Raw genomic sequence first — 24,259 nt, forward strand, 5'->3', positions numbered from 1 at the left:
GGGCAATTTTTTCCTTATGTCTCTTATATTCCAAACACACACACGCAGTTAAACGAAGAAACAGATCTCAGCGAAGGAACCAGACTGAAAGCCATCCGTCTATCATGCGGAGTGGGTGAGTGCCTGGTTATAGCCACCAATCCCAAGGCAGTTTCTGTTGTGCACACTGTGTCACAAAGGCTGGAATGTGCATTTCTGCTACGTTTTAGAAAGATGGACACTTATAGGAGATAAATGGAGGGTCTACAAGCAAGTACATGTTCACCACGTGTTTGCTGAATGAATGAAAGCACTCTGGAACACATGCATGCTAAGCATTTATAGACACGTGTTTCCATTGCCGTGCCCTTGAGGTGATTGTTTAGGCAGCTGCCAGGGAGAGGCCACAGCCCGGGCTGTCGGGAGCCCTACTCTCCGCAGAGCTACTTCCCAGAGCCCTGGCCCAGCGACGTCAGGCGGAGGTGGATGCCGGTCTTGGAGCACAGGGTCAGCTGCGGCATCGGGATGGGTGGCCTTGAGGGATCCGGGGCGAACTCAAAACGGAGCAAACTGAGGGCTGCGACCACCTTCATTTCATTCATGGCAAACTGCTGCCCGATGCAGTTCCTGTGGCAAGCAGCACAAAGTGACATCAGGCTGTGGGTTGCCAGGGGGATGAAATGCAGTGCTCTCAGTGGCCAATGGAAAGCAGTAACTATTGGGGGGTAATTAGCTGATCAGTTGATTGATCTGGGCTTCAGAAACAGATCTTGGGAACATGGTGAGGGTCCCAGACCAGGGAGATTCTCACTGCGGGGTGTGGCCTAGGGGTTTCTCTTGGAATGACTCACACACCCCACCTGCCAGGGACAGGAATATACTAAGGGCAACAAGAAGGTCCCTGCAATTTCCGCTGCCTCAGGGTTGCCAGACACCTAGCACGGTCCCCCGAGTCCAGAGTTCCCCAGACAATGCCTCCCCCCCAGGGTCCGCCATCCTGAGCCCCCCCGCCATCCAGAGGACCAGGGATGCTGGGCTCTCTTTACCTGGGCCCAGCAGAGAAGGGAAGGAAGGCAAAGGGGTGGCGTCCAGCCATATTCTCCAAGGAAAAGCGCAGGGGGTCGAAGACCTGAGGGGACAAGACTTGCTTAAATGCCTGCCAGGCCCTGGGGGAGGCTGACCCCACAGCCACCCACCCTATCTGACCCCTGGGGCCAGGAACGGCATACCTCCGGGTCAGGCCACACGGCACTGTTTCTGTGAAGGGCGTAGATATGGAGAGAGATGAGGCTGCCTGCGGACAGAGCAGAGGCCTGGTGACCAGGGGGCCCTGGGACATCTTTTGGCCCTCGTTAACATCTTTTCCATCTTGCCACTAGGAAGCTCAGGCCCAAATGTGGCCCAGGATGTCGTGCAACATCTTAGGGCAGAGCCTCAAACTCTAGGGTCCCCCCCACCCCCGGTCTTCATCTTTCATTTGTTTCTACACTTTACTGAACAAGCGGCCTGTAAGTTGCTGAGATGGAATATGAAGTGAACATAAAAATACGTAGGTATTTCAACTCCCTGCCTCTAGGCCGTGTTCATATTGTTCCCCAACCTGGAAGGACAGCCAGGGCCACCTCCTCACAGGGCCGGAATCTTCCAGCATCTCCCTACCTGGGCACCAGCCCCTGCCTGAGCACTGCCAGTGACAGAGAGTTCGTGACCACCCTCAGCACATCAAAATACTTTTCACCATCATCACACGTACTTCCTGCAGCCCCACCCCTGGACATAGCATCTAACACAGACATTTGCAAGATGGAAAAAGAAAATAAAGAAAGAATGAATGAACCCACCCCACCACGAGGCAGGACAAGCAAGGGCTCATACACACTTTCTGCTTTCCATTCACTGACTCTCAAGGGAAGTCACTATTCATAATATTATGCTATCAGGAGTAACAGCAAACATGCATTGGGTGCTTCCTAGGTGCAGTTAAACACTCCTTACAAAGCTACCGCGTACAGCTGTACAGGTTGTACACAGCACAAGTGAATGATGCCTCCTGAAGTTGTTCAGGGCACACCCTGTGTGGTGGTGAGTATTGTCTCTTTAATCCTAACAACAGCCTCATAAGGCAGGGACTCTTCTGGCCCGCATTTTACAGAAGACAGAGAGCAGAGGTTAGAGGTGGAGAGATTTATCCAGACCTTGTGGAGCTGGGATCAGAATGCAGGGCTCTTTCCCACTGATGCAAAGGCACAGACCATCCACAAGGACTCCAGTCTACCCCCAACCCTGCCCCATCCCACCTGCAGGCAGAGAGCGACCATCCACAAAGCTGACAGGCTCACTCAGCTGGCGGTACACCTGCGGCACCGGCGGATAGAGGCGGAAGCTCTCCCTGATGCACATGGTCAGGTAGGTCATCTTCCCCAGATCCTCCCTGCCGGCAACAAACAAGGCTTTTCTGGGATGGGGAGCAACAGGGTCCCGCAGCGAGGAGGCCCAGCCCCGAGTCCCCCTCTTCACCACCTCCGCACACCGGAGTCAGAGAGCCAGGGTGCTCCGAGTGTCCTGGACACGGGGTGGCCACTCAGACCCAGGGATTTTAGCTGCGCCTTTCTGCATCCCTGCCTCATCTTCACTGCTAGGCGAAGGTCCCTGCTTCACAGCCGTGCCCCTGGGGTAGGGCGGGGGGGGGGGGTTGCGCACCGGACCATCAAAGACAAGGTCACTCCTGTCTCTCGGAGCTCCGAGAAGCCCCACGAGGGACAGATCTTTAGGTTCTGCTTAACTTCCCCTGTGGAGCTGGAATGGAAAGGACTGCGGGCTGATATGTATTGGTCGAATGAAATAAGAAATGCATAAACAGGAGTTCCCGTCATGGCACGGAGGAAATGACTCTGACTAGGAACCATGAGGTTGTGGGTTCGAGCCCTGGCTTCGCTCAGTGGGTCAAGGATCCAGCGTTGCCGTGAGCTGTGGTGTAGGTCGCAGATGTAGCGTGGATCCTACGTTGCTGTGGCTGTGGGGTAGGCCGGCAGCTACAGCTCCGATTCGACCCCTAGCCTGGGAACCTCCTTATGCCGTGGGTGCAGCCCTAAAAAGACACAATACCAACACAAAAAAAAAAAAGAAAAGGAAAGAAAAAAGCGAAAAGAAATGCATAAACAATGACAGACTCCGTTGCGGGGTGGAAATGTGTACATGTCGGCATCACGGTCTAATTAAATGATGCCTCCTAAAGTTTTTAACATCTTTTCCATTTTGCTACTAGGAAGCTCAGGCCCAAATGTGGCCCAGTGATACTGTGCAACATCTTAGGACAGAGCCTCAAACTCTAGGGTCCCCCCACCCCCGGTCTTCATCTTTCATTTGTTTCTACACTTTACTGAACAAGTGGCCTGTAAGTTGCTGAGATGGAATATGAAGTGAACATAAAAATACGTAGGTATTTCAACTCCCTGCCTCTAGGCCGTGTTCGTATTGTTCCCCAACCTGGAAGGCCACCTCTGGCCCTTTGTTTGTTTGAGTTGCACACCCCCTTTGAAAGCCAATTCAGGCTCCACCCTTTTCGGTTTTGTTTGGTTTGGGGACCTAAGGCTTGCTGTGGGATCTCATCTCCCAGACCCGGGATTGAACCCCCGGCCAACAGTGGTGAACGCACCCAGTCCTAACCACGAGGCCACCCGGAAACTCCCAGGCCCCACCCCTTTGGGTTCCTCTGCCCTCAACATGGGGCCACACAATCTTACTCCATCCTGTGGTTTTCTCTAGCTTTTTGGTTCTGTGAGTTTTTCTTTCTAAAAACTCCTCCAGAGCAGAGACTTGGCTCCCCCTTGTCTACCCCACACACCTGTAACAGTACCCGGCACATGGCCAGCCGCCCTGGGAAGTTTCCAACCTCCGACACCCTTCAAAATCCCAAACCCTTCAAATCCCAGATCCCGGAATTCTAAGTTAGTCTCTTTCATGAATCTAAAGTTTCTCCCCTCGACTGAGCATCTTGTGTGCCCAGCCCCATGCGGGAGGTGGCACAGGTGCCCGGAGAGAAAGGAGACAAGATTCAAAGGCCCGAGAGGAGGAGGCAGGACTAGAGGGGGTGAGGGCAGAGATGGGAGAGGAGCCCATGGGAGGTTGCCAAATATAATTCTGCAGAGAGAGGCTAGCATCAGTGTTGTATTAATGAGTTCAAGCTTGAACCAAGAAATAGGAAACTGTGGAACGTTTTTAAGTGATTGGCTCGGGGGTGGGCTGTTGTTTTTGACCACATCCGAGGAATGCAGAATTTCCAGGGCCAGGAATGGAACACAGGCCACAGCAGGGACAACACCTGAATCTTAATGCACTGCGCCACCAGGGAATTCCTGATATAATTTTGGAAACAACTTTTTCTCCTTCATCAGAGGAGTCTGGAGGCTGCACCAGGCCATCCAAAGGCAGGTGGGAGGAAATCGGTGTCCCTGGCTACCCCAGCTCTGTTCCAAATCTTTTGTCTCCCAGAGCTCCCTGTTCTGTCCGGGAACCCAGGCGGGTAGTCAGGTTCTGCCAGCAGAGTGAGCCAGCCAGCAAGAGGTCAGCCTCCTGCGCCAGGCTTCTCCAGGTGACCCACATCTGAAAAGGCTCCCCTGTGAAGAAAGGGCTCAGGGGTGTGTCCACACACGGTCCCCCCAGAAGCCGCAGCACAAAGGGAAATGGCCACCACTCTTGCCTGGTTTCGGGCTGGCCCTGTGTCATCCTGAATGACACCAGACAGCGCTCCGTAGAGCCCCTCCCTGGGACTGGGAAGGAGGACACAGAGGGCTCACCCACAGCCTCACTCACCCCTGGATGGAGTCCCGGTCCCCAAGAATCTCGCGGATCTCCTCCCGACAACGATGCTGGTGCTCGGGGTTCAGGGCCATGCAGTAGAGAAACCAGGAGATGCCTCTGGTGGTGGTGTCATGGCCTCCAAACATGAACGTGTCCACCTCGGCCCGGAGGTCTGCATCTGGCAGTTTGACCCTATCTTCATCCTGGGACAGGAAGGCACAATGGGACAGCCCAAGGCATCTGAGGCCAGTCCCAACCAGAACTCATAACAGCTGTCATCCAACAAAGGTTGGAAGACGGGAGGGCGAGAAAGCGCCTTTTCAGACTAAGGGTTGGGACCTTCCCCCAGACTCCTATCTGTTCTCCCAAGTCCAACTTGGATGCCTCCTACTCCAGAAAACCTTTCTTTTTTTTCTTTTCTTTTTGGCCGGGTCCACTGCATGCAGAAGTTCCCAGGCCAGAGATGGAGCCCATGCCACAGCAGTGACCCGAGCCACAGCAGTGACAACGCCGGATCCTTGACCCATTAGGCCACCATCGAACTCCCCAGAAGCCTCCTTTGATCCTTCTGGCCAAGTGACCCGTGGCTTCATCCAGCCCTGCCAATTCTGCTCATTTGCTAACAGAGAATGCCACCTGGATGACGAAGAGATGTCTGTCAAAGTCCGCCTCCTGTCTCCTCCACGAGGCTGTGAACATCCGGAGGGCAGGGCCAGGGCTTTCTCATCTTCTGCACCCCTAGCAGGGGAACTGACCCAGGGTGGCACTCAGTGAGTGTGTCGGGTGAGTGATTAAAGGACCAAGTGAATGAGCGAATGAATGGATGAAGAAGTCAAGGTATAAAGTCTGGATTCAAAGATGCTGAGATGCTTCAGAGTCTTCGAAGTCTGGAATTGGTCTGCAGGCTTTCTGGCATGGACCCAGCCTCCCTGCCACTGCATCTCAACCTAGCACCAGGGCCGGCTGCACCCAGCACCTCCCTACCTCTGAGCCTTTGCTGATCATGGGACATGGAAGAGGTCACAGTTGCCAGAGAAGGAGGAAGACAATGCACAACAGCCACAACAGCCCCTGCTGCTGTCCCATGAGCCCTGCCCCAGGAGCAGAAGGTCTGAAGACTGCTCTGGGCTGAGTTCCCAGGCAGAGATGGGTGACTGTGCACTCACCTGGGCTCCCAGGAGAATGTCCAGGAAGTCCAGGTGCCTCCGGCTCTGGATCCTCTCCTGCTCTTCCTTATCCTGCAGGGCTGCCTTCCGTTCCCTGATGACCTGGTCTGGGCCAGGAGCACAGGATGTCACCCCCCACCCCCGCCCAGGGACCCACCCAGGGACTCTCTGACAAATGGGGAACAGAGGTCTTGCCACGGGAGGGGTCCCCAGAGGCCCAGAGAGTCTAGACCACAGTCTAGGCTTCCTGTGGCTGGGCCATGCGGGAAAGGCCCACCTGTGTGGTCATGCGCCACCCGGCAGGCCCGCAGGAAACGGCGGCCATGCGGGGTAAGCCAGTAGATGAAGTCGTTGTGGTACTGGAAGGAGCTGAGGCGCTGCTGCATCAGCAGCGTGAGATCTCTGACCGCCAGGTGGTAGGCATTGTCGCTGCGCGATGGAGGGAAGGACATGCTCAGACCCTCGCCCACAGCAGAGACCCCACGCGTGGCTCCGTTGCAGACCCAGTCCCAACCACAGCGCTCTCTGCCCGTCCTCTCCCCGCCATCAAGCCTCCCAGCGCAGCCGTGGGAGGAATTCTCCCCCGTGCATCTGGCATTGTCACTGCGGCAGCTTGGGTCGCTGCTGTGGCACGGGTTCGATCCCTGGCCCCGGGAACGTCCACGTGCCACAGGCACAGCCAAAAAAAATAAAGCCATGGGAAAGGCCCAGCTCCTCCCAACTGGGGCTCCCTAGGGCTGGACCCTGTCTCCTCTGAGACCAGGGCCCGGGAGTTCTGCCACCTTTCCCCTCCGAACTGGCCTGAGGAGACAGTGGTCAGCCCAGAGTGCCCCCTGACCTGTAGTTCAGGCCGCTGGTTCCTTTGCCAAAGGTGCATTTCATGAGCAATTCCAGTGCCATGTGGCCCACGTCATGATAGATGTCAAAGCTCTTGTCCTCTCGAGCCTTTTCCTCCCACTTGTCCTGGAGCCAGAGATGGCAGGTGATGTGGGGGTGTGGCCAGCAGGGCTGCCTTCCGTTCCCTGATGACCTGGTCTGGGCCAGGAGCACAGGATGTACCCCCCCCCAGGGAGGGTGTGGCCAGCAGGGCTGGGTGCCCCACCCCACCCCGCCCTCCGGGACCCATCAGCTCCCCTTCCCCATCCACCCCCAGTCCCTGGCCTGGTCCCCATCCTGCTATTATGGGGGCCTTGAGGGGAAGGGGCTTCAGGCTCAGAGGGCAGAACCAGGAGGCATGGCACCCACACACATTTTTCCCAGCCAGGGCAGCCGTGTGGAAGGGAAGAGGAGGCCCAAGAAATCGTGAACTCCCCCACACAGTCTGTGTGTAAGTCAGGCCTGCAGTGGTGCCAGGGAGGAGGGTCTTGCAAAGGGAAAGACTAGCCTGGGCAACCTCTGGGGATTATCTGGCCCTGAGACTCCGAAACTGACCCCTGACCCCAGGCATCCCTTTTAGAGATGAGTCGCTCTCGACATTACTGAGGCCAGGAATGTGGAGACTCTTCGGGGATGTGAAAGACCTTCTTAATATTCTCAAATACAAGCAGCCCTCAAATCTGCTGCAGTAGGAGTTTTACTGAGGTCTCTCAGAGGCCCTTCCATCTGGGAAAAGGGACGGCTGGGTCTTGTGGTGGAGACAAGGGCTGGGGCTGCCTGGCTGCATGGAGCCTCAGCACCTAGTCAGCACCCAGCCCACAGCAGGTGTCAGGCAGAACAAGGCCTCGGGACCTCAGCAATTCTCCTCACTGCCCTCCTCCAGGGGAAACTGGAGGAGGGGAGGGGCTATCCTGCAGCACAGCCTCCAGGAGTCTGGCACAGGGAGCTCACTCACCAGCATGACGCGTGCAGAATTGGCCATCACTGCCACATAGGGCTTCAGCACATCATGGTGGAAGCCAGGTGTGAGCAGCTTGCGATGCTGAAACCACTTGGGCCCATGAAGGACCAGCAAGCCTTTCCCTGGGGAAGGGATAAGAGAGAGAGCACCCATTAGTTCACACAATCCTGCCCCGCCCCTGGCAGCCTGGGGCCAAGCACATGCCACCCCACCCCATCCCAACCCCATCCTCCCTGCCCAGTCTCTCATCCCCACCCAGCTCTGCCTACTAGCCACCCCGCCTCACAGCCTCTGCTGACACCAGCCTGGGTCCTGCCACCACTCCTTTCTTCAGGCTCTTGCCCCAACCAGCACCACCCATAAAATCGAGAATCACTTCTAGTGCCACCTCCTCGACTGACACATTGTCCAGAGCCTTTGCCTGCCTGTCCAGGGGGAAAAGGGCACCCTTTCGGGAGAAGGTGCCTGAGCCCCACCACCCCATCAGCCAGTGCTCTCCTGCCTCCTCCTCTATTTCCCACTAAGCAGCTGCGCTTAGGATGCGCAGTTGGGGGCAGGGGGTCTGCTGGATGGAAAAGCTGAGCAGGCCCTGGGAAGGAAGGGACAGAGCAGGGAGAGGTCCTGCCCACCCGGCACCAAAGCAGGGAAGGCAGGTGTCCACTCACCAATCCACTGGAGGAAGAAGTCGTACAAATCCGAGGCTTTAGGGTCTGCAAGAGAAAGAGAAGCTTGGGTCAGGAGGGGACTGAAGGCTTTCTGGAGGGAGCTAGGTGATAAATAGGGTATCTCAGATGCCTAGATGTACGGTGAAGATGCGAGACCCCTCCACACATAGCGCCCGGGGCCCTCCGCTCTCAGGAGGTCCCACCTCTCCCGGGAGCCCTCACCTCCTCGGCTGTACACAGCTTTGGCATATTCAGGCTCATAGATGTTCAGGAAGCCAAGGAATGGTCCCAACCAGAGTGGGTGGGCATGGGGGAACTGATGAGCCCAGGACACCATCTTGTCCAGACTCCCTGTCTGCTGGATCTGAAAAGACAACAGAAGGCCAGGCCACTCAGGAAGCCAGCATCACCAGCCCGGCGCAAGGGCCCTGGGCAGGGAAGAGAGGGGGCTTCCCAGGAAGACCCAGGGTACATCCCCCCTCCTCCCGCACCCCTCTCCCAGCCAGCCACCCTCATGCACACCTCTAGGCTCAGTCCCCTCCCCAGTGTCATGGCTCAAAGTCCAAGCCACACTCTTATGGCCCCTGAGTTAGCTCAGCAACCCCAAAGGGGCCACCTGCTTCCATCTTCTGCCTGCCACCAATCCCCTATCGACACAGAAAGCCAGAAAGAGGTTTCTTCTCCGCATCAAAGTTTTTCATTAGAAAGAGAATTCCAGCGTATGGTGCAATATGGAAACCACCTCAACTCCACCCCCGTTAAGTCACGGAACACGTTTTTATTGAGGACCTACTGTGTGCAGGGTACGGTCTAGATGTCTCAGAGGAATGAGATAAACATGGTCTTGTCCTTTCATTCTATGGCAGGAAGATTGACAATAGACAAGTAAACAACAGTCACAGATAGAAGGGAGTATAAAGAAGGCAACATACCCAGTACTGGGAGAGAGATTAGCAGGGGGACCGGCTTAAAGAGAGTGACCCAGGATGGTCTCTTGCTGGAGAGCACGTTCAAGGTGAAACTGGAAGGATGAGAAGGATCTGACCTTGTGAAAAGTAAGGGAATAGCACTGCAGGTCGAGGGAACAGCAAGCACAGAGTGTCTGGAGCAGGAAAAATCAGGTCTTCCAGGAGCTTCCACATGGTGGGACAGCAGCCTTAGCCGAGGTTGGAGAAATCAGCCGGAGGGTGGTGTGTGCTCTTTGGAAGTTTTTCAAGCCACATCCACTCGCCTTGGGGTGCTTTATGTAAACGAGGCATATGGGAAATACTTTTCCAAACCCTGCCTTTTTTCATTTAACTTAGCTTGTCCTTCTTTTCAAACTAACGCATTTAACTCTGCCTCACTATTTTTAACAGCTGCCTAGTGTTCCACCGTAGGGATGTTCCATTATATGTTTATGTATTTTTCCCTATTTCGAGGGAGCCTTTTAGAGATACGCTTAAAACACTTCACTGGCCTGCCATGGGGCTCACAAGAAATCTGAGTACCATCGTTTGGGAGGAGGCATATCAAGAGCGAATCTTCATTAAACACCTGCTATGTACCAGGCCTTCTTCTAAGCACCTTCTACCTTTTTTTAATTCTTTTTTGGCCACACCCTCAGCAGGTGGAAGTTCCCAGGCCAGGAATTGGAGCAGTAACATCGGATCCTCAACCCACCGCACGGTAAGGGAACTCCCGAGCCCCTGATGTCTTGACTCATCCAATCCTCACAACAACTCTTCCCACTTTAGAGATCTGAAGTTGCTTCCAAAGAACTCAGAGCTTGCGAGGGAGCCGGGGTGTGAACGAAGGAGGGTTGGCTCCATGACCTCACAATCTTTGGAGCCTGCCAGACCTGGGTTCGAAGATTGATTTCCCCTGTTACTCAGATGCCTGCTAGAATCTCACACTGGATCCTGCACAAGGGAAGCCCTCGCCTAGAGGTTCGCTCCCCCTCAAACCTATCTGTCCGCTGCCTCTCCTGCCACATCCTCCTCCCTGATGCCCTCCAGTTGCACTAAAGAATGGTCTCTGCACGTGCCCTGAGAGTCTACCTGTGGGTAAAAGATTAACCAAACCTTGTCCCCTGCCACATGGAAGGCTGACCTCAGGTCACACCCTCCAACTGTTCTCCTGGAAACCTGACAGCCGTAGAACCCCTACTGTCTTGCTAGACAGCATGGCTGTGACCAAAATGAACCCTGGTTGGTAAATAACATTGGACAGAGAGAACCATGACACCTGATGGGGACAGCACGCCTTGGGCTCCCCTGAGTGTGGTGACTCTTGTGATGCGCATGGCCCTGGCAGGAACCTTGGGGCTTAGTGGACACAGGGTTTCCGTGGGACTTGGAGATTCTAAAACAAGGTGGAGGAGTTCCCTGGGGGCTCAGCTGGTTAAGGATCTGATGGTGCCACTGCTGTGGCCTGTGGTTTGATCCCTGGCCAGGAAACTTCCACATGTCAAGATGCAGCCAATAAAATAAAATATAATAGGTGGGCCTACACCCACAAGGTGGAGCTGGCCTCCCTGCCCCTGGCCAGCCCCCGGGGAGAAGCTGTATGGCCAATGCCTGTGTGTCGCCTTGCTGGCCAGCTGCCCGTATCCTTGGAGTAGATGGACGCTAACCGTGCCTCTGGCAGCCTTGTGAGTCTGAAAGTTTAAAACCAAGATGACCTCCTGGGGGGCGGCATCACCTCTGTGCCTTTGCTTCTACGATTCCTTGCTCCTTGTCCACCCTAGACCCAACGCCCTTTGACCTCCTGCCTGCTCCTCTGAGGACGGAGCCTCTCTAACCCTCCGCCAACTGACATCTCCGCCTCCTCCAGCCCTCTGCAGCGCTGTGAGGACCTCACCCACATTCAGCCTTGTGCTATAATTGTTTGCATCTACGACCCCCCCAAAAAAATTAATAAAATTGACATTCATCGAACACACTGATCTAATCCTGCTACACAAATTCTTTTATTTAATCTGTGGAAAATTCTATAGGAGAGGCACCATCCTAATTCCCACTTCATAGATGAGGACAGGAAGCTCAGTCACATGGCTAGTTAGTGATGCAGCTGGGATTCACACCCCAGGACCCCTGACCTGACTCCGTCCATGGGCTGTGAGCTTCCCAAGGGCACAGGTCACATACGCGGCATGCCCAGGTCACCACAGACCTCAGCAGGGGGCCCCAGACACAGTGCACACTTGATAAACCACGTGCTGGATGAACGGAATGAATAAAGGAGATGACAAAGAAGGAAAACAAAAAAGGAGGGAGAAAACATGCAAAGCATCCAGTGAACCTCAACACAGATCACTCTGACAAGGAAGCAGCCCCAGGTCTCCCCCAGTCGAGGGAGTCAAAGAAGTGCCACCAGCAGCACTTCCTGTGCCGTCAAGAGCCTTGCAGATTTCTTTGTGTTTTTCCCAGCCGGCCCTCGCCTGCCTGCTCTGGCTACTGTCCAGATTCACTGCTCGTTTCCACATTCTGTCTCTCGACACAGGGAAGGGAAGGGGACAGATGTGTATTGAGAATCTTCTATGTGTCAGGAGTGAATTCATAGATTGCTTCATGTACCTAATGTGCAACGGACAATTGCTCTCCTCTTACAGATGAGGAAACTGAGGCTCAGAGATAGGAACTGACTTGCCCATCTTATAGGTTCGCAGTGCTCCCACTTGGGTTAGACCCTCACATTCTCTTCGGCGCACTGAAGCCTGTCAGGGTGGCTGTGTTCAGCTGTATAAACTGCGCACTGCACAATCCTAGGGTGTGTGGTTCATGTCGAGTTCTGGGCGAGTGCTGGCCCAGCTTTTCCTCCCTGTAAAGTTCCCTTCCATAGTCCTCACCCACTCAATAAAGCCGTATTTACCTTCCAGAAAACAGTCTTGAAGGACATAGGGCATCTGAAAATGGAGCCCCAGGAATTCTTGCCTAGCCCAAGCCCTTCTCCCAAGGGCCTGGGGAGTGGGCCTGGCTACTTTGGTCTCCAGCCATCCATGTGCACCTTCTCCGAGGTTCCTCTCCTTCCAAGCCACCACTAGAGTCCAGGGGAATCTCCCCTTAGAGCCCCTCCCTTTCTGCCTCTGAACTCACAATCCTGCGTCCTGCCTTGGGGTGTCATGAGAACCCTCACCGCCCTTGTAAACACAGTGTCCAAAAGGTTACAGGGGACCCACAGCACCTCCACCCATCAGTAGTAGGAAGCTGTCCCTCTGGTGTCACCGACCCCTTTCCTGCCTCCTTCCTATTTGGTGTCCCTGGAACTGCCCCCTGCCCCCCCACCCCCATGTCTCTTATTTTTCATCTGCCCTCCTGGATCTTACTTGCTAACTTCCTGATCACCATGGCTTCCCCCCTTCTCTCCATCCCTCTCAGGTCCAGGGACCCCAATTGACAGGGAACAGGGAGAGGCTTAAGTCACAAAGAAACCAGCCTTGGCGTTCCCTGGTGGCCTAGTCGTTAAGGATTTGGCAGCGTCACTGCCGTGGCATGGATTCAATCCCTGGCCGGGGAAGTTTGCCTGCCCTGGTCAAAGCCAAAAAACAAACAAACGAAGAAACCAGACTCGCAGGATTTGGGGATTGGATCCTGGCTGATCTGGTTCATCTGAGCCCCACTCCCCTCATCAGTCATGAAAGCACCGCGTTGCAGCATCGGCACCTGGGACAGGAGACCCTGACCTCATGCTGACATGTTCAGAGCCTAAGCTAGCCCTGCTCCCCATGCCCACCTTTCTCCTACATGCCCTTGATCACCCAGGAACCTGGTAAGAGTAGGGATGGCCCTACCAGTGGAACCTGTTGCAAGGGCTGGGGCATCCTCTCTCTGGGGATCACATGGCTGCCTGGCCAGTTCCTCTGGGTCACACAGCCAGGGCCAAGGACTGTGTGTTCCACCTGCGTATTCAAGGCTAAAGACTTAGGAGTGCCTGCCAAGAAGAACCAACGAAGGCTGAGAAGCAGCAGCATCTCTGAAATAACCTTAAAAATTGGTACAGGGAAGAAATGGATTCAATTTGCACAAACTGGGGATTCAACTATGAGGTCGAGCACTTAGTCTGCTCCTCAAAAAATTCTCTTTCCTCAACTGACCCCTCCATGCCTCTGCTTCTTGCTCCCAGCAAATTACGCTTGCTATACTTCCCAGAGAAAATAGATGCTATCAGATAAGAAATCTGTTAAATTTAGCCACCAGACCTGAAAAACCACCTGCCCTGCTGCCAGCTTCCCTCCTGTCTTGACTCCAACCCTCACTTCAGGAGCCATCAATCAGCCCCTCTCTTTCCTGTCTTACCAGCTCCATCCCATCTGCATTTAAATCATGCCCAAGTCACTCCCACAGGCAAAAGCAAACAAAATCTCTGGAGGTTCTCCTCCCTCAAGCTAACATTTCATTTCCTTCTTCCTTTCGTAATCTAACCTCTCAAAGAGCTGCCTCCACTTCCTCCTGCCTCTGCCCCCTCCTCTCCAGCATGGCTTTTGCTGAGCACCCTCCTTGGGGGTCAGCCCAGAGGCCTTCCAGCTGCTAGCACATGGAAGACTCCCCCCTCTTTCTTGAACTCTCTCCTGGATGCCCTCCCACCTCTCCTGATACCCCCTCTCTCAGCAGTTCCTCACCCATCATTAACCAAAGACCTAGGCTCCCACATACAGCCCTTGGCCTCTTCCCACACTGCACCTTTTTCCAGTAGGTTCTGGCATATTCCCATGGGGTCCTTTCCCTATCTACCTGACAGTGGTTCCTCAATCAACAGCTCATCCCAGCTTACCTGAGCTCCTGAGCTCCAGAAACATGACCACCTACCCCCAGACGTCTCTGTAGGACTAACTCCAGGCCTCTCAAACCCAGCATTCCCACAAGTGAACACAGCTTGTTTGCCCCCGACACCTGCCCCCCCCCCTTCAGGACCTAGGTAGGGAACCACCACGCTGATACCAGCCAGAAATGTGGGAACGACTTTTCCCCCGTGATACAGAGTGATCCTGAGGGGATGCCTCGTGGAAGCTGCCCCTCTCCTCTGCAGATCCACCAGCTGATTTTACACTGGAATCAGCAAGCCAGAACTAAGAGAGCCGAATGGAGCAGTGCCCCGGGGAAGGTCCTGCCACAGAAACACTCCAGATTCAGAATCCGAGGCTCCTGTGTCCAGACACGACAGCTGCTGCAAGCCCCCAAGCCTCCCTCCTCTTCCTGGGTCTCGGGTCCCCACGCTTCTACACTCAGACCTAGAAATTGATGCCTCCAGGCTCCAACCCAGTCCTGTGGCTCAAGGGGGCTTTTTCTCTTTAGGTGACTTTGCCGAATTCTGCTGTGATCCGGCTAGGTTGATACCACAGTCTAACCAAGCCTCCAGTGCAATCCTATGCCCCCCTTTTCCTAGTGCATGTAGGGGATCTCACTGACACCCTCACAGCTGGCTTAATGCCCCCCTCTCCCGTGCCCATGATGCCAAGACAGACTGCTCGGCCCCTCCCTCACTTCTCTCTGTCCCACGAGCTCACTCCGTCAGCGTCTGCCTACACCGTGGCCTCAGCGCTCACCCTGCTCTCCTTGTCTCCAATTTAATCTCTGGCAGTCTAGTCTTCAAAGCCAAAGAGATCTTCTTACCACGCAAACCTGAGCTTGTGGCTCCCTTGCATGAATCCCTTGCCTGGCTCCCCTATGTGCTCAGAATAAAGGAAAACCTTGTGACCCGGTTTGCAAGGTCCCACCTGATCAGCCCCTCTCACTCCAGCCTCCACCTCCCCACTCCCCCACCCCTATCACCCCTCCAGAGATGCAGAGCTACGGACACAGACACACATGAGACCTTGGGGAGCAAATAGTTCGTGAACAAATTCATTTCTTAAACACTCAGGGCTCTTCCCATCCTCTCCCTTTGCACAGGGGGCATCTTCCTTTTCTTCCACACTTATGCAGCCTGCTGCGTCTGGGCTCATCCCAGCGCCCCCTCCTGAGCCTAAGGACCTGGAACCTGGTGTTGCCTTTTCTGTCTCCACCACAGACGGGGTTCCTCGACGGCCCACGCTCGTCTTGTTTCTTCCTCCTCTGGCCTCAGCACAGGGCAAGACCCAGAGGAACTGATGAGACGACTCTAGGTGCTTGGAAACAGAGGGACCTTATCTAGCTCCCAAAGACTAGGTTGATTTGGGAGGAAGGAAGAGGATGAAGAAAGCCTGGATGTATTTGGCAGCAAGCATCCCTCTACAATGATTGAACACCTGATACCTACCTGCCCACCTATACTCCATCTCTGTTGATCCTCTTCTAACCCAGCAAGGTAAAAAGGCTTTGCGCCACCCTACTGACAAGGAGAGTGAAAGCCCATGATCCATGTGTGCTGAGTGGAAATGAGCCAGAGCTCCAGTCAGGGCTCTTCACTGCCCTGCACCAGCCAAGGGAACTGTCCCAGCAATGGACAGGGTCCGGGAAGTGGGCTTTATCGTCTCAAGGCATCACATTTCCTGGACTCGGAGTTGCCATTCTCCCTTCCTTCCAACGCAGGTCAGAGTCGTGACTCCCTCCCAGGGGCCCCCACCTCAGCCCAACAATCTGACCGAGCACCTACCCTATGCAAGGTCCTCCCTGGGCCCCAGAGTGGAATGAGACAGACCCTGGAAGAATAGGACATGACCCCGCCTCAAGGTGACACGTTCTGGAGTTCCTGTCGTGGAGCAGTGGTCAACGAATCCGACTAGGCACCATGAGGTTGCGGGTTCAATCCCTGGCCTTGCTCAGTGGGTTAGGGATCTGGTGTTGCCGTGAGCTGTGGTGTAGGTTGCAGACTCGGCTTGGATCGTGTGTTGGATCCCGCGTTGCTGTGGCTGTGGTGTAGGCTGTTGGCTACAGCTCCCTTTCGACCCCTAGCCTGGGAACCTCCATATGCCATGGGTGCGGCCCTAGGAAAGGCAAAAAGACAAAAAAAAAAAAAAAAAAAAAAAAAAGTGACACGTTCTAAGAACTGAGAAGCATGACAGGTAGAGGACAGGTGGTAGCTGGAGACCAAGAAGGGAGAAGTTAACCCTGATGGAAGTTCATCCCCACCCCTGGGCCCTCTTCCACCCCCAGCTCTCCTCCTTCCTTTCTCCCTACTTCCATCACCTCTCGGTCTGGGAGTCAAACTTGCAGTTACTCGGTATGAGTGAAAAGGCACAAGTCCTGGGCCCAGCCTTGACTCAGCCCCTGAGTTTCTGTATGGACATTGGCAAACACCTCGCCCTTCCTGAACCTCAATGTCCTCTTTTTATTTTTTTTTAGTCTTTTTGCCTTTTCTTTTCTTTTCTTTTTTTTTTTTTTTTTTTGGCTTTTTGCCTTTTTGCCTTTTCTAGGGCCGCTCCTGCAGCATATGGAGGTTCGCAGGCTAGGGGTCCAATCAGAGCTGTAGCCGCCAGCCTACACCACTCCCACAGCAACGTGGGATCTGAGCCACGTCTGCGACCTGCACCACAGTTCACAGCAACGCCAGATCCTTAATCCACCAACCGAGGCCAGGGATCAAACCCACAACCTCATGGTTCCCATTCAGACTCGTTAACCACTGAGCCACAATGGGAACTCCTCAATTTCCTCATCTTTGCATTAGGAAAAATAATCCCTACCAGGCCCTTTCCGTTCCTCAGGGTCAGGTGTGGATATGACTCTGGGCAGAGGTGCCAAGCCCTGGAGGCATGCGGGGCCAAGGGGTCTGCGATCGTTCCCCAGGAAACCTTTGTTGTGCCCGAGGGTAACGACCCCTCCAGGTCTTGCCCACCCTTCCCGGTGCCAAGGCCCTTCGGATACTTGTGTTAGAGCCAGGAAGACCGAGCTAAGCAGTGTTCCAGGGCCTCCACGCACACTTGAGGTGCAGGCAGGAGCACTGGGGGGAAAGAGAGCATCCAGCTCTGCTCTGGGGGTAGGAACCACGGTCTCTGTCCTAAGGGAGCCCACAGGCTGATGGCAAATCCCACTTTGATGGAGGCAAGAAGAAGTGGAGGGGGCACCAGAGGAAAGGGATTGAAGGTCTCCCTAAGTAGCTCTCAGACCTGCGTTAGGGTCAGACCTCAACCTTCCCAGGAAGGGACCTCTCTGCTCTCTGCACAGCCTCCACAGGCACCACCTGGCCCCTCCACTGCCTTCTCCAGCGCCCGGTCTCCTCTCTCGACACCCAGCCCTGCTATTCCAACACTCACTGTCCGTTCATCCAGATCATCTGTTCATCAGACCCATCCTGCGCAGGCTTTCTACTGGACCCTGAGGGACAGGGAAGAATCAGAGCACATCTCCATCCTCCAGGGTCCAGGGCAAGGGCATAAGATGAACAAGTAGAAAACAACAACCCTATGGGACAGGAGTGGAAATACAAAACCAGGGGCTGGTGCAAACTGCTGACGAGGCACCCCAGCAGCCTGGGGGTAGGGAAGGCTCTGGGGTCTGTTTCGCCTCCAGACAGTAAGAAGCTCCTTGAGAGCAGAACCTTTTGGTCTGATTCACCTCCCAGACCCGTCCTGTCCTTTCCTGAGTGTCTCCAGGATGCGGGTAGGTGGCCAGGCCATCGTGAGAGGGTAGCTATTAGGAGGGGCAAAAATAAGCCTGGGCAGTCCTCACCCAGGGGTCACTCATGCAAGAAAGGCGATCCCTAGCCTGTGAATGGGGAAAGTGTTCTCAGGAGGTATGATTCCTCTCTCTGAGTCTCCCTCTCTGGGAGCTATGCCTAAGTTTCCAAAGCTGGTTGCAGATCAAAACATGTGGAGTATGTTTTTTTATAAGTCAGACTCCCGGTTCTCATAGGTCAGTTAGGATCTTCGGGGACTGGGAGCCAAGAACCTGCTTCTCCCAGTTGATTCCACTGCAGCTGTCCCTGGCCCTGTGTTCAGAAAACTCTGGTCTGAATCCCCATAGAGGTGGGGAGCTAAGAGGCGTCCCTGACAATGGGCACTAAAGTGGTCCCCATTGGAGTTCCCGTCGTGGCGCAGTGGTTAGCGAATCCGACTAGGAACCATGAGGTTGCGGGTTCGGTCCCTGGCCTTGCTCAGTGGGTTAACGATCCGGCGTTGCCGTGAGCTGTGGTGTAGGTCGCAGACGCGGTTCGGATCCCGCATTGCTGTGGCTCTGGTGTAGGCTGGCGGCTACAGCTCCGATTCAACCCCTAGCCTGGGAACCTCCATATGCCGTGGGAGCGGCCCAAAGAAATAGCAAAACGACAAAAAATAAAATAAAATAAAATAAAGTGGTCCCCACTATCTGAAGCTAACCAGGAAGGACAAGTCAGAATCAGAACTCAGGAAGATGCCCGGCTCCCCAGCCAGCCCATAGGTTGGCAGGGAGAACCTTCCCTCTGGGGGTCACCAACCGACGAAGCCCTCTTAGAGGTCTCTCAGGTGAGAGCACACACCTCTACTTCCACGTTCATCGTCTGCCCTAAAAAAAAGGGAGTCTTTACACTGCGCAGAACAAAACATGCTGATTACGCTCTGAAGGGCATTGCCCGATTGTATCAGACCAGCCAGGCATTTCTGTCCATGCTATCGCCTAGTCCTTAGCAGAGCTCTGTCAACCTTGGGCCTCACAACGTTGGGGCAGAGTCTGGGGCCTGCTTGGGACCCCACTTGGAAGTGCCCCCGAGCCCTGACCCCCACCTGAGGCCAGCTGGGAACGCAGGAGAGAAGAGGAGAACCAGGGGCAAAGATAGCTGGAAACTACAGCTCCAGGGATCCCCTTTCCGCCACCCAAGCACAGGGTCTTACTCCAGGGCCCCCAGGGGTTTAGGTCAGGTTCCCTGAAGGAAAGGGGGCCACTTACCTCAAGGGCATGCCCGAAAATCCAGTGGGTGGGGGGCCCTGGGAATTTGTCCATAGCCCTGGCCAGCATCTGCCTCCGCAGCAGCAGGGAAGTGAGCTTGAGGACGCCCAAGGCCAAGATCAGCCCCAAAGCCCACAGGCTCAGGTGGGAGAGACTCAGGGAGAGCAAAGCAGGCACCATGGCTGGAGTCGCAGTCACCCAGGCTCCGCCTGCCTCCTGCTGCTCCTGAGCTCCTTTGTACTAGCAGGATCCCTGCCAGCTCTGGATCCAGCCACACCCTGCAATCAGCAGGGGCCCAGGCTGCGCCTTGCTCCTCAGGGCAGAGATGACAGCTCCCAAATTCACAGAAAACAGAGGAGGCAGCCTGGCTGCCTTCTCCCAAAACTCAACTGAAGAAAAACCAGGTTCAGAGAAACCAGGTGATGAGTTTCCCCCTCTGGTACTTTAAAGGAGCAAACAGAAGGCAATTCGTGGTGTATTCACAGCCGACAATGACCGCCTTCTTTCATAAACTATCTTGGATGTTCCAGATACTTTCTACACACACTATCTTATTTAATCCAAACAAGGAGAACATAGGTACCGGCTTTCTGTACCCATTTTCCAGATAATGAAACTGAGGCTCAGCTTGCCTGTGCTTTCTAATAAGAGAGTTTCCACTGTCCCCTTCAGCATGGGCTGCTGGGTGGCTTGCAGTTATGCCAGGCTCATGATGTTTTGAGTCATGTTTCCTGAGGCACCATAGTTCTAGCCCCAGAATGGACATCCTGGGTCAAAAAAGGTCAACTCCATCCCCAAGACCATAGTACAGGCTTGAAGTTGCTTGACTTGAACCTTACATTCAGGGTAGTGAGGAGAGATCATCAAATTCAATCCCTCTTGGACAGATGGAGGGAGCCGCCTCGGCCCAGGGAGGGCTTGGATTTGTCCAGAGTCTCACAGAAGGAGGCAGCCAACCTTCCTTCCCCAGCCCAGGGCTCATGGAGGAATCTGAAATGCAATTGGCTTCGTTAGTGCTCCCTCCCATACGAGGGAGCAAGAAATATCTGGTTACAGTGAAGGACACAACTTGGAAGAAAAGAAAGCAATGCGAAGTATTGTGAAGCAGAAACCACAAGGACGAGCACGTCAGAACCCTGCAATGTCAAGAGCAAGGTTAACATGGAGGATTAATGAAAGAGCACATTGTGTTCTATGTTGCAAGCCACGGAGGGGGTGAGGAGAAAGGGTGGTCAGAGGTGTGTTCCAGGAAGACCTCCGTGTGTGTGTGTGTGTGTGTGTGTGTGTGTGTTGTGTGTTGTGTGAGGTGGCTCCGAGCTGGCCCGGTGTGGAAGAGGCCCGGAGCCCAGGTTGCCAGTCAGGAAGAGGACATCAGAAGGAGGCCCAGCAGGGTGGATTCTGATTATGGCCTTAGAGGTGCTGCAAGCCCCCTCCTGCTGGAAAAACATGACCCCGCACTCATGGTCTATTTATTTGTCCCACACGGTCTGTCCACTCTCTGGCTGCAATCTGGCTGCCACGCACACCTCTAGAGCCAAAGGTAAGGTCACCATGTTGCCGGAATCAGAGACTGGACAGCAGTCAATTTTCAGGTCCTGATTCTACCACTGCTCCTGGGCCTACCTGGGCCGTGTGACTTGAGGAAGACCGAAGGTGCCTCCTTGGAGTGCCCACCTGCTCTGCCCTCAAAGGCCCAGCAGGAAGTGTCCACGGCAAAGGAAAGCTTGGCGATAAGGCCCAACCCAGCAGAATGTGTGTGAAGGAGACGGAGACCGTGAGCCTCTGCCTTTATCGCAAATGCTTTCTCGTAGCTCTTCTCCTCCCCACCCGAGACAGAGAGCCAGCCTTCTGACTTGGTCTACACCTCTTCTTGGAGTTGTTTGCCTTTTCCCTTGCAGTAGTGGTTTGATCAAGAGCGCTTGTCTTGGAGTTCCCCTCGTGGCTCAGTGGTTAACGAACCCTACTAGAATCCACGAGGACTCAGGTTCAGTCCCAGGCCTCATTCAGTGGGTTAAGGATCTGGCGTTGCCGTGAGCTGTGGTGTAGGTCGAAGATGCAGCTTGGATCTGGCATGGCTGTGGCTGTGGTGTGGACCGGTGGCTACAGCTCCTAATCGACCCCCAGTCGGGGAAACCTCCGCATGCCACGGGTGCACCCCTCAAAAGCAAAAAAAAAAAAATTTTTAAAGACAAAAAATAATAATCAATATGCCACTGAGGCATATTCAGGGGTGGCCTTCCCTGGGCCCTAACATAACCACTGAGGAACTGGAGCTAGTGAGTAAATGAAACTATCTGCTCAGTATTTTGGAGAAACCCAAACTGAGACCTAGGTCTAGGTGACTCATGGTTTTGTGATCAAGTGGTTATGTGGTAGCCTGGGGTGACAGGGGTCAGAGGGCAAGGGGTGGGGCCTACATGTTGATGCTAAATATAGGTCTCATCCCGTCTGATTGCCTTGATTATTGCAGTGGACCCTGCGTCAATGGTCAGTTCTACCAGCCCAGGCCCAGGAAGCTATGTAGCTGGGCAACCCTTTGTAAATTCCGTTGCCCAGGTACCAAGTAAAGAGATATGGGTATTTCTCAATTGCTTCAGAACCCATAGGGGGGAGTTGTGTGCTTGGCACATCAGGAAAAATCTCCATCTGGCATTGTCTTTTTCTCTCACCCTTCCTTCTCTTCTTTCCTCCTTTTCCCATTCCTTTTCCAACAGAGATGGTGACTCAGCACTTTTTCTGACCCACTCCCCCTAGGGCACAGCTAGACCTGCGGGCAGTGTAACTTCAGACAAACAGGACTTCTGTTCCCCTCTGGAGGAACCCAGGCAGAAAGACGTATTTCCCCAGAAGGCTGGAAAATTACAGTCCTTCCCTCAGGCCCTGGCCACCTCTATCCCAGCTGGTATCTCCCAGGCACACGGGTTTCTAATAGTTTCTACCTTCCGAGCTCTGGGTGGGGCCATCAGGAAGAGGCCAAACCCTTACCTAGGCATTTAGGACACAGCCCCATTGAGCCTCGCCGGCCTCACTCCCCACCTCCTCATCAGACACACTAGCTGCCTGGGATAGCCAGGGGCTTCATAAGAGCACCAGCTTGGGTTTCTGACTGGCCTGAGATGCATGTCCAACCCTGGGTAATTTTCTTAACCTCTCTGAATCTCAATTTGCTAGTCTGTAAAACAGTAGTTATAATAGGATCCACCGCCGAAGGTTGTTTGAAGGACTAGATGAAATGATACATATAAAGCCCGCGCCTCCCACATTGAGTGCTCAGAACATTTAAGCTCAGTAGTCTTGTATTTGCTTTTGGGTGGATGGTAACCAACAAAAGAAGACAACCTCTCTCCTGGCACCACGCAGCAGCCATGGCAGTGGCCAAAAGGGGCTGGTCTCTAGAGCTTCTGGTGGTAGTTATGGTGTCCTCCTGGCTCTGAAACTGACACTATTAACAGCCTGAACCTAACCAGAACATAGATTGAGACTTGAACCCTGGTGCCAGGACTCGAACCCAGCCCAAACCCATTGGGACTTGAACCCATGGTTTTAAATTAGAATCACTCACCCTGTGTCTGAACTCACTGAGGTTCGGGTTCTTCAGTTCTCTGCGCAGAAGGAATTCGGCGAGAGGCAAAGTGATGGGCAAGAAATAGATTTATTAAAACAGGAAGGTTGTGAGAGATGCAAGCGGGCGGGCAAGGAAGCTCTCCCCGGAAGATCCAGGTGGCTACAGTTTTATCCTCCAAGGGGAGTGGTGATTGGAAAAGCCCGCCTCTTCCTTTCTGGAAGTAGCAGCTCCTCCTTGGAGTCTGGTAAGGCATGTATTCAAATCAGCAGCAGGGCCGTCCTCAAACTCTTGCCCTTGGTCTGAACCAGAATGCAGGCCTCATCCCATTCCCACCCAACTACCTGAGGCAATTCTTGCACTTCCACTAGTTGAGCAAGCCTGCCTTGTGCTGATGGCTTTTTTTTCTTTTTTTCTTTTTTTCAGTCTTTTTGCCTTTCCTAGGGCTGCTCCCACAGCATATGGAGGTTCCCAGACTAGGGGTCCAATCAGAGCTGTAGCCACCGGCCTGTACCACAGCCACAGCAACACGGGATCCAACACGGGATCCGAGCGCGTCTGCAACCTACACCACAGCTCACAGCAACTCCAGATCCTTAACCCACTGAGCAAGGCCAGGGATCGAACCTGCAACCTCAAGGTTCCTAGTCAGATTCGTTAACCACGGAGCCACAAGGGGAACCCCCTGATGGCTTTTTTGAGCAGTTTATTTATTCACAGCAACCTCCCAACATCTGCGGTCCTTTATTGGGACTTTGATAACTACGTGTGCCTACTCCATCCCCGTCAGCTCCAGCTCCAGATAATCAGAAGTAGTCTTTGACCCCAGCAAGCTCCCGGGAATTTCCTGAGATGGTCACAGTAGCAGAAAGGCAAGGGAGGAGCAAGGAGCCTTCTCAGAGACTAGGGAGATGGGAAATCCAGCCATTTCACTGGAATATCAAGAGGGACTATAGGGAGTTCCCATCATGGCTCAGTGAAAATGAACCTGACCAACATCCATTAGGAAACAGGTTTGATCTCCGGCCTCACTCAGTGGATTAAGCATCCGGCTTTGCCGAGAGCTGACGTATAGGTTGCAGACGAGGCTCAGATCCTGCATCACTGTGACCATGGCATAGGCTGGCACGATTCTACCCCTAGCCCGGGAACTTCCATATGCCGTGGTGTGGCCCTAAAAAGACAAAGTGGGGGTTGAACCTAAAGAAAGCAGTACCACTACCATTTTGGCAAGGGTCCGAGGTCCATCTCCTGGTCCTTCTCTAATTCTCTAGTCTGCCCAGAGGGTACAACCTGGAGCCAAAGAGGAAAAGCAAGCCTCCAGCTTCAACAAAGCAATGGGGAGGCCAAGACTGTGGAGAGGTGAGGACGCGGTCTGAGCCAGCAAGGATTCCCAGGGCCGACTCCGTAGGCCGACAGCAGGCTGAGTCACGGCAGAGTCTGGTAGTGAGGCAGAATTTTAACTCAGGTCGTCAGTGGAGGAGCAAGGG

General features: G+C 54.2%; 1 protein-coding gene across 3 annotated transcripts; it reads right to left on the minus strand.

Annotated features, from left to right (window-relative positions):
• Window positions 1–304: 304 nt before the first annotated feature.
• CYP4B1 (cytochrome P450 family 4 subfamily B member 1) lies at window positions 305–22,916 on the minus strand. Of its 3 annotated transcripts, none has more exons than XM_084965164.1 (12): window positions 22,770–22,916; window positions 8,670–8,811; window positions 8,448–8,492; window positions 7,777–7,904; window positions 6,784–6,908; window positions 6,223–6,374; window positions 5,946–6,052; window positions 4,792–4,982; window positions 2,277–2,410; window positions 1,209–1,273; window positions 1,026–1,108; window positions 305–606 (listed from the first exon to the last, which is right to left on the minus strand). In XM_084965164.1, the coding sequence occupies exons 2-12, from the start codon at window positions 8,782–8,784 to the stop codon at window positions 423–425; spliced, it is 1,329 nt and encodes a 442-aa protein (XP_084821290.1). In that variant the 5' UTR covers window positions 8,785–8,811; window positions 22,770–22,916; the 3' UTR covers window positions 305–422. The 3 variants fall into 3 exon arrangements, with proteins under 3 accessions (XP_084821290.1, XP_003128065.3, XP_084821289.1); XM_003128017.5 differs by lacking the exon at window positions 22,770–22,916 and adding an exon at window positions 19,208–19,406; XM_084965163.1 differs by lacking the exon at window positions 22,770–22,916 and adding an exon at window positions 19,208–19,406 and having other exon boundaries at window positions 6,784–6,980.
• Between the last annotated feature and the right edge of the window lie 1,343 nt (window positions 22,917–24,259).

Source organism: Sus scrofa, chromosome 6, assembly GCF_054392235.1.
Source record: "Sus scrofa isolate SSC_HxYL_T2T_F1_AM1 chromosome 6, Sscrofa_HxYL_maternal_Yorkshire_Landrace_v2.0, whole genome shotgun sequence".
Classification (NCBI taxonomy): Eukaryota; Metazoa; Chordata; class Mammalia; order Artiodactyla; family Suidae; genus Sus; species Sus scrofa.

What these genes read in the sequence shown, in the direction of transcription:
- CYP4B1 (XM_084965163.1), bottom strand. Translation starts at nt 19,387, where the DNA reads ATGGTGCCTGCTTTGCTCTCCCTGAGTCTCTCCCACCTGAGCCTGTGG. An exon ending in ACATTCTCCTGGGAGCCCAG is followed by an intron (nt 4,983 to 5,945) that starts GTGAGTGCACAG and finishes TTCCTGTCCCAG; the next exon opens with GATGAAGATAGGGTCAAACT. An exon ending in TGGTCGCTCTCTGCCTGCAG is followed by an intron (nt 1,274 to 2,276) that starts GTGGGATGGGGC and finishes CTCTGTCCGCAG; the next exon opens with GCAGCCTCATCTCTCTCCAT.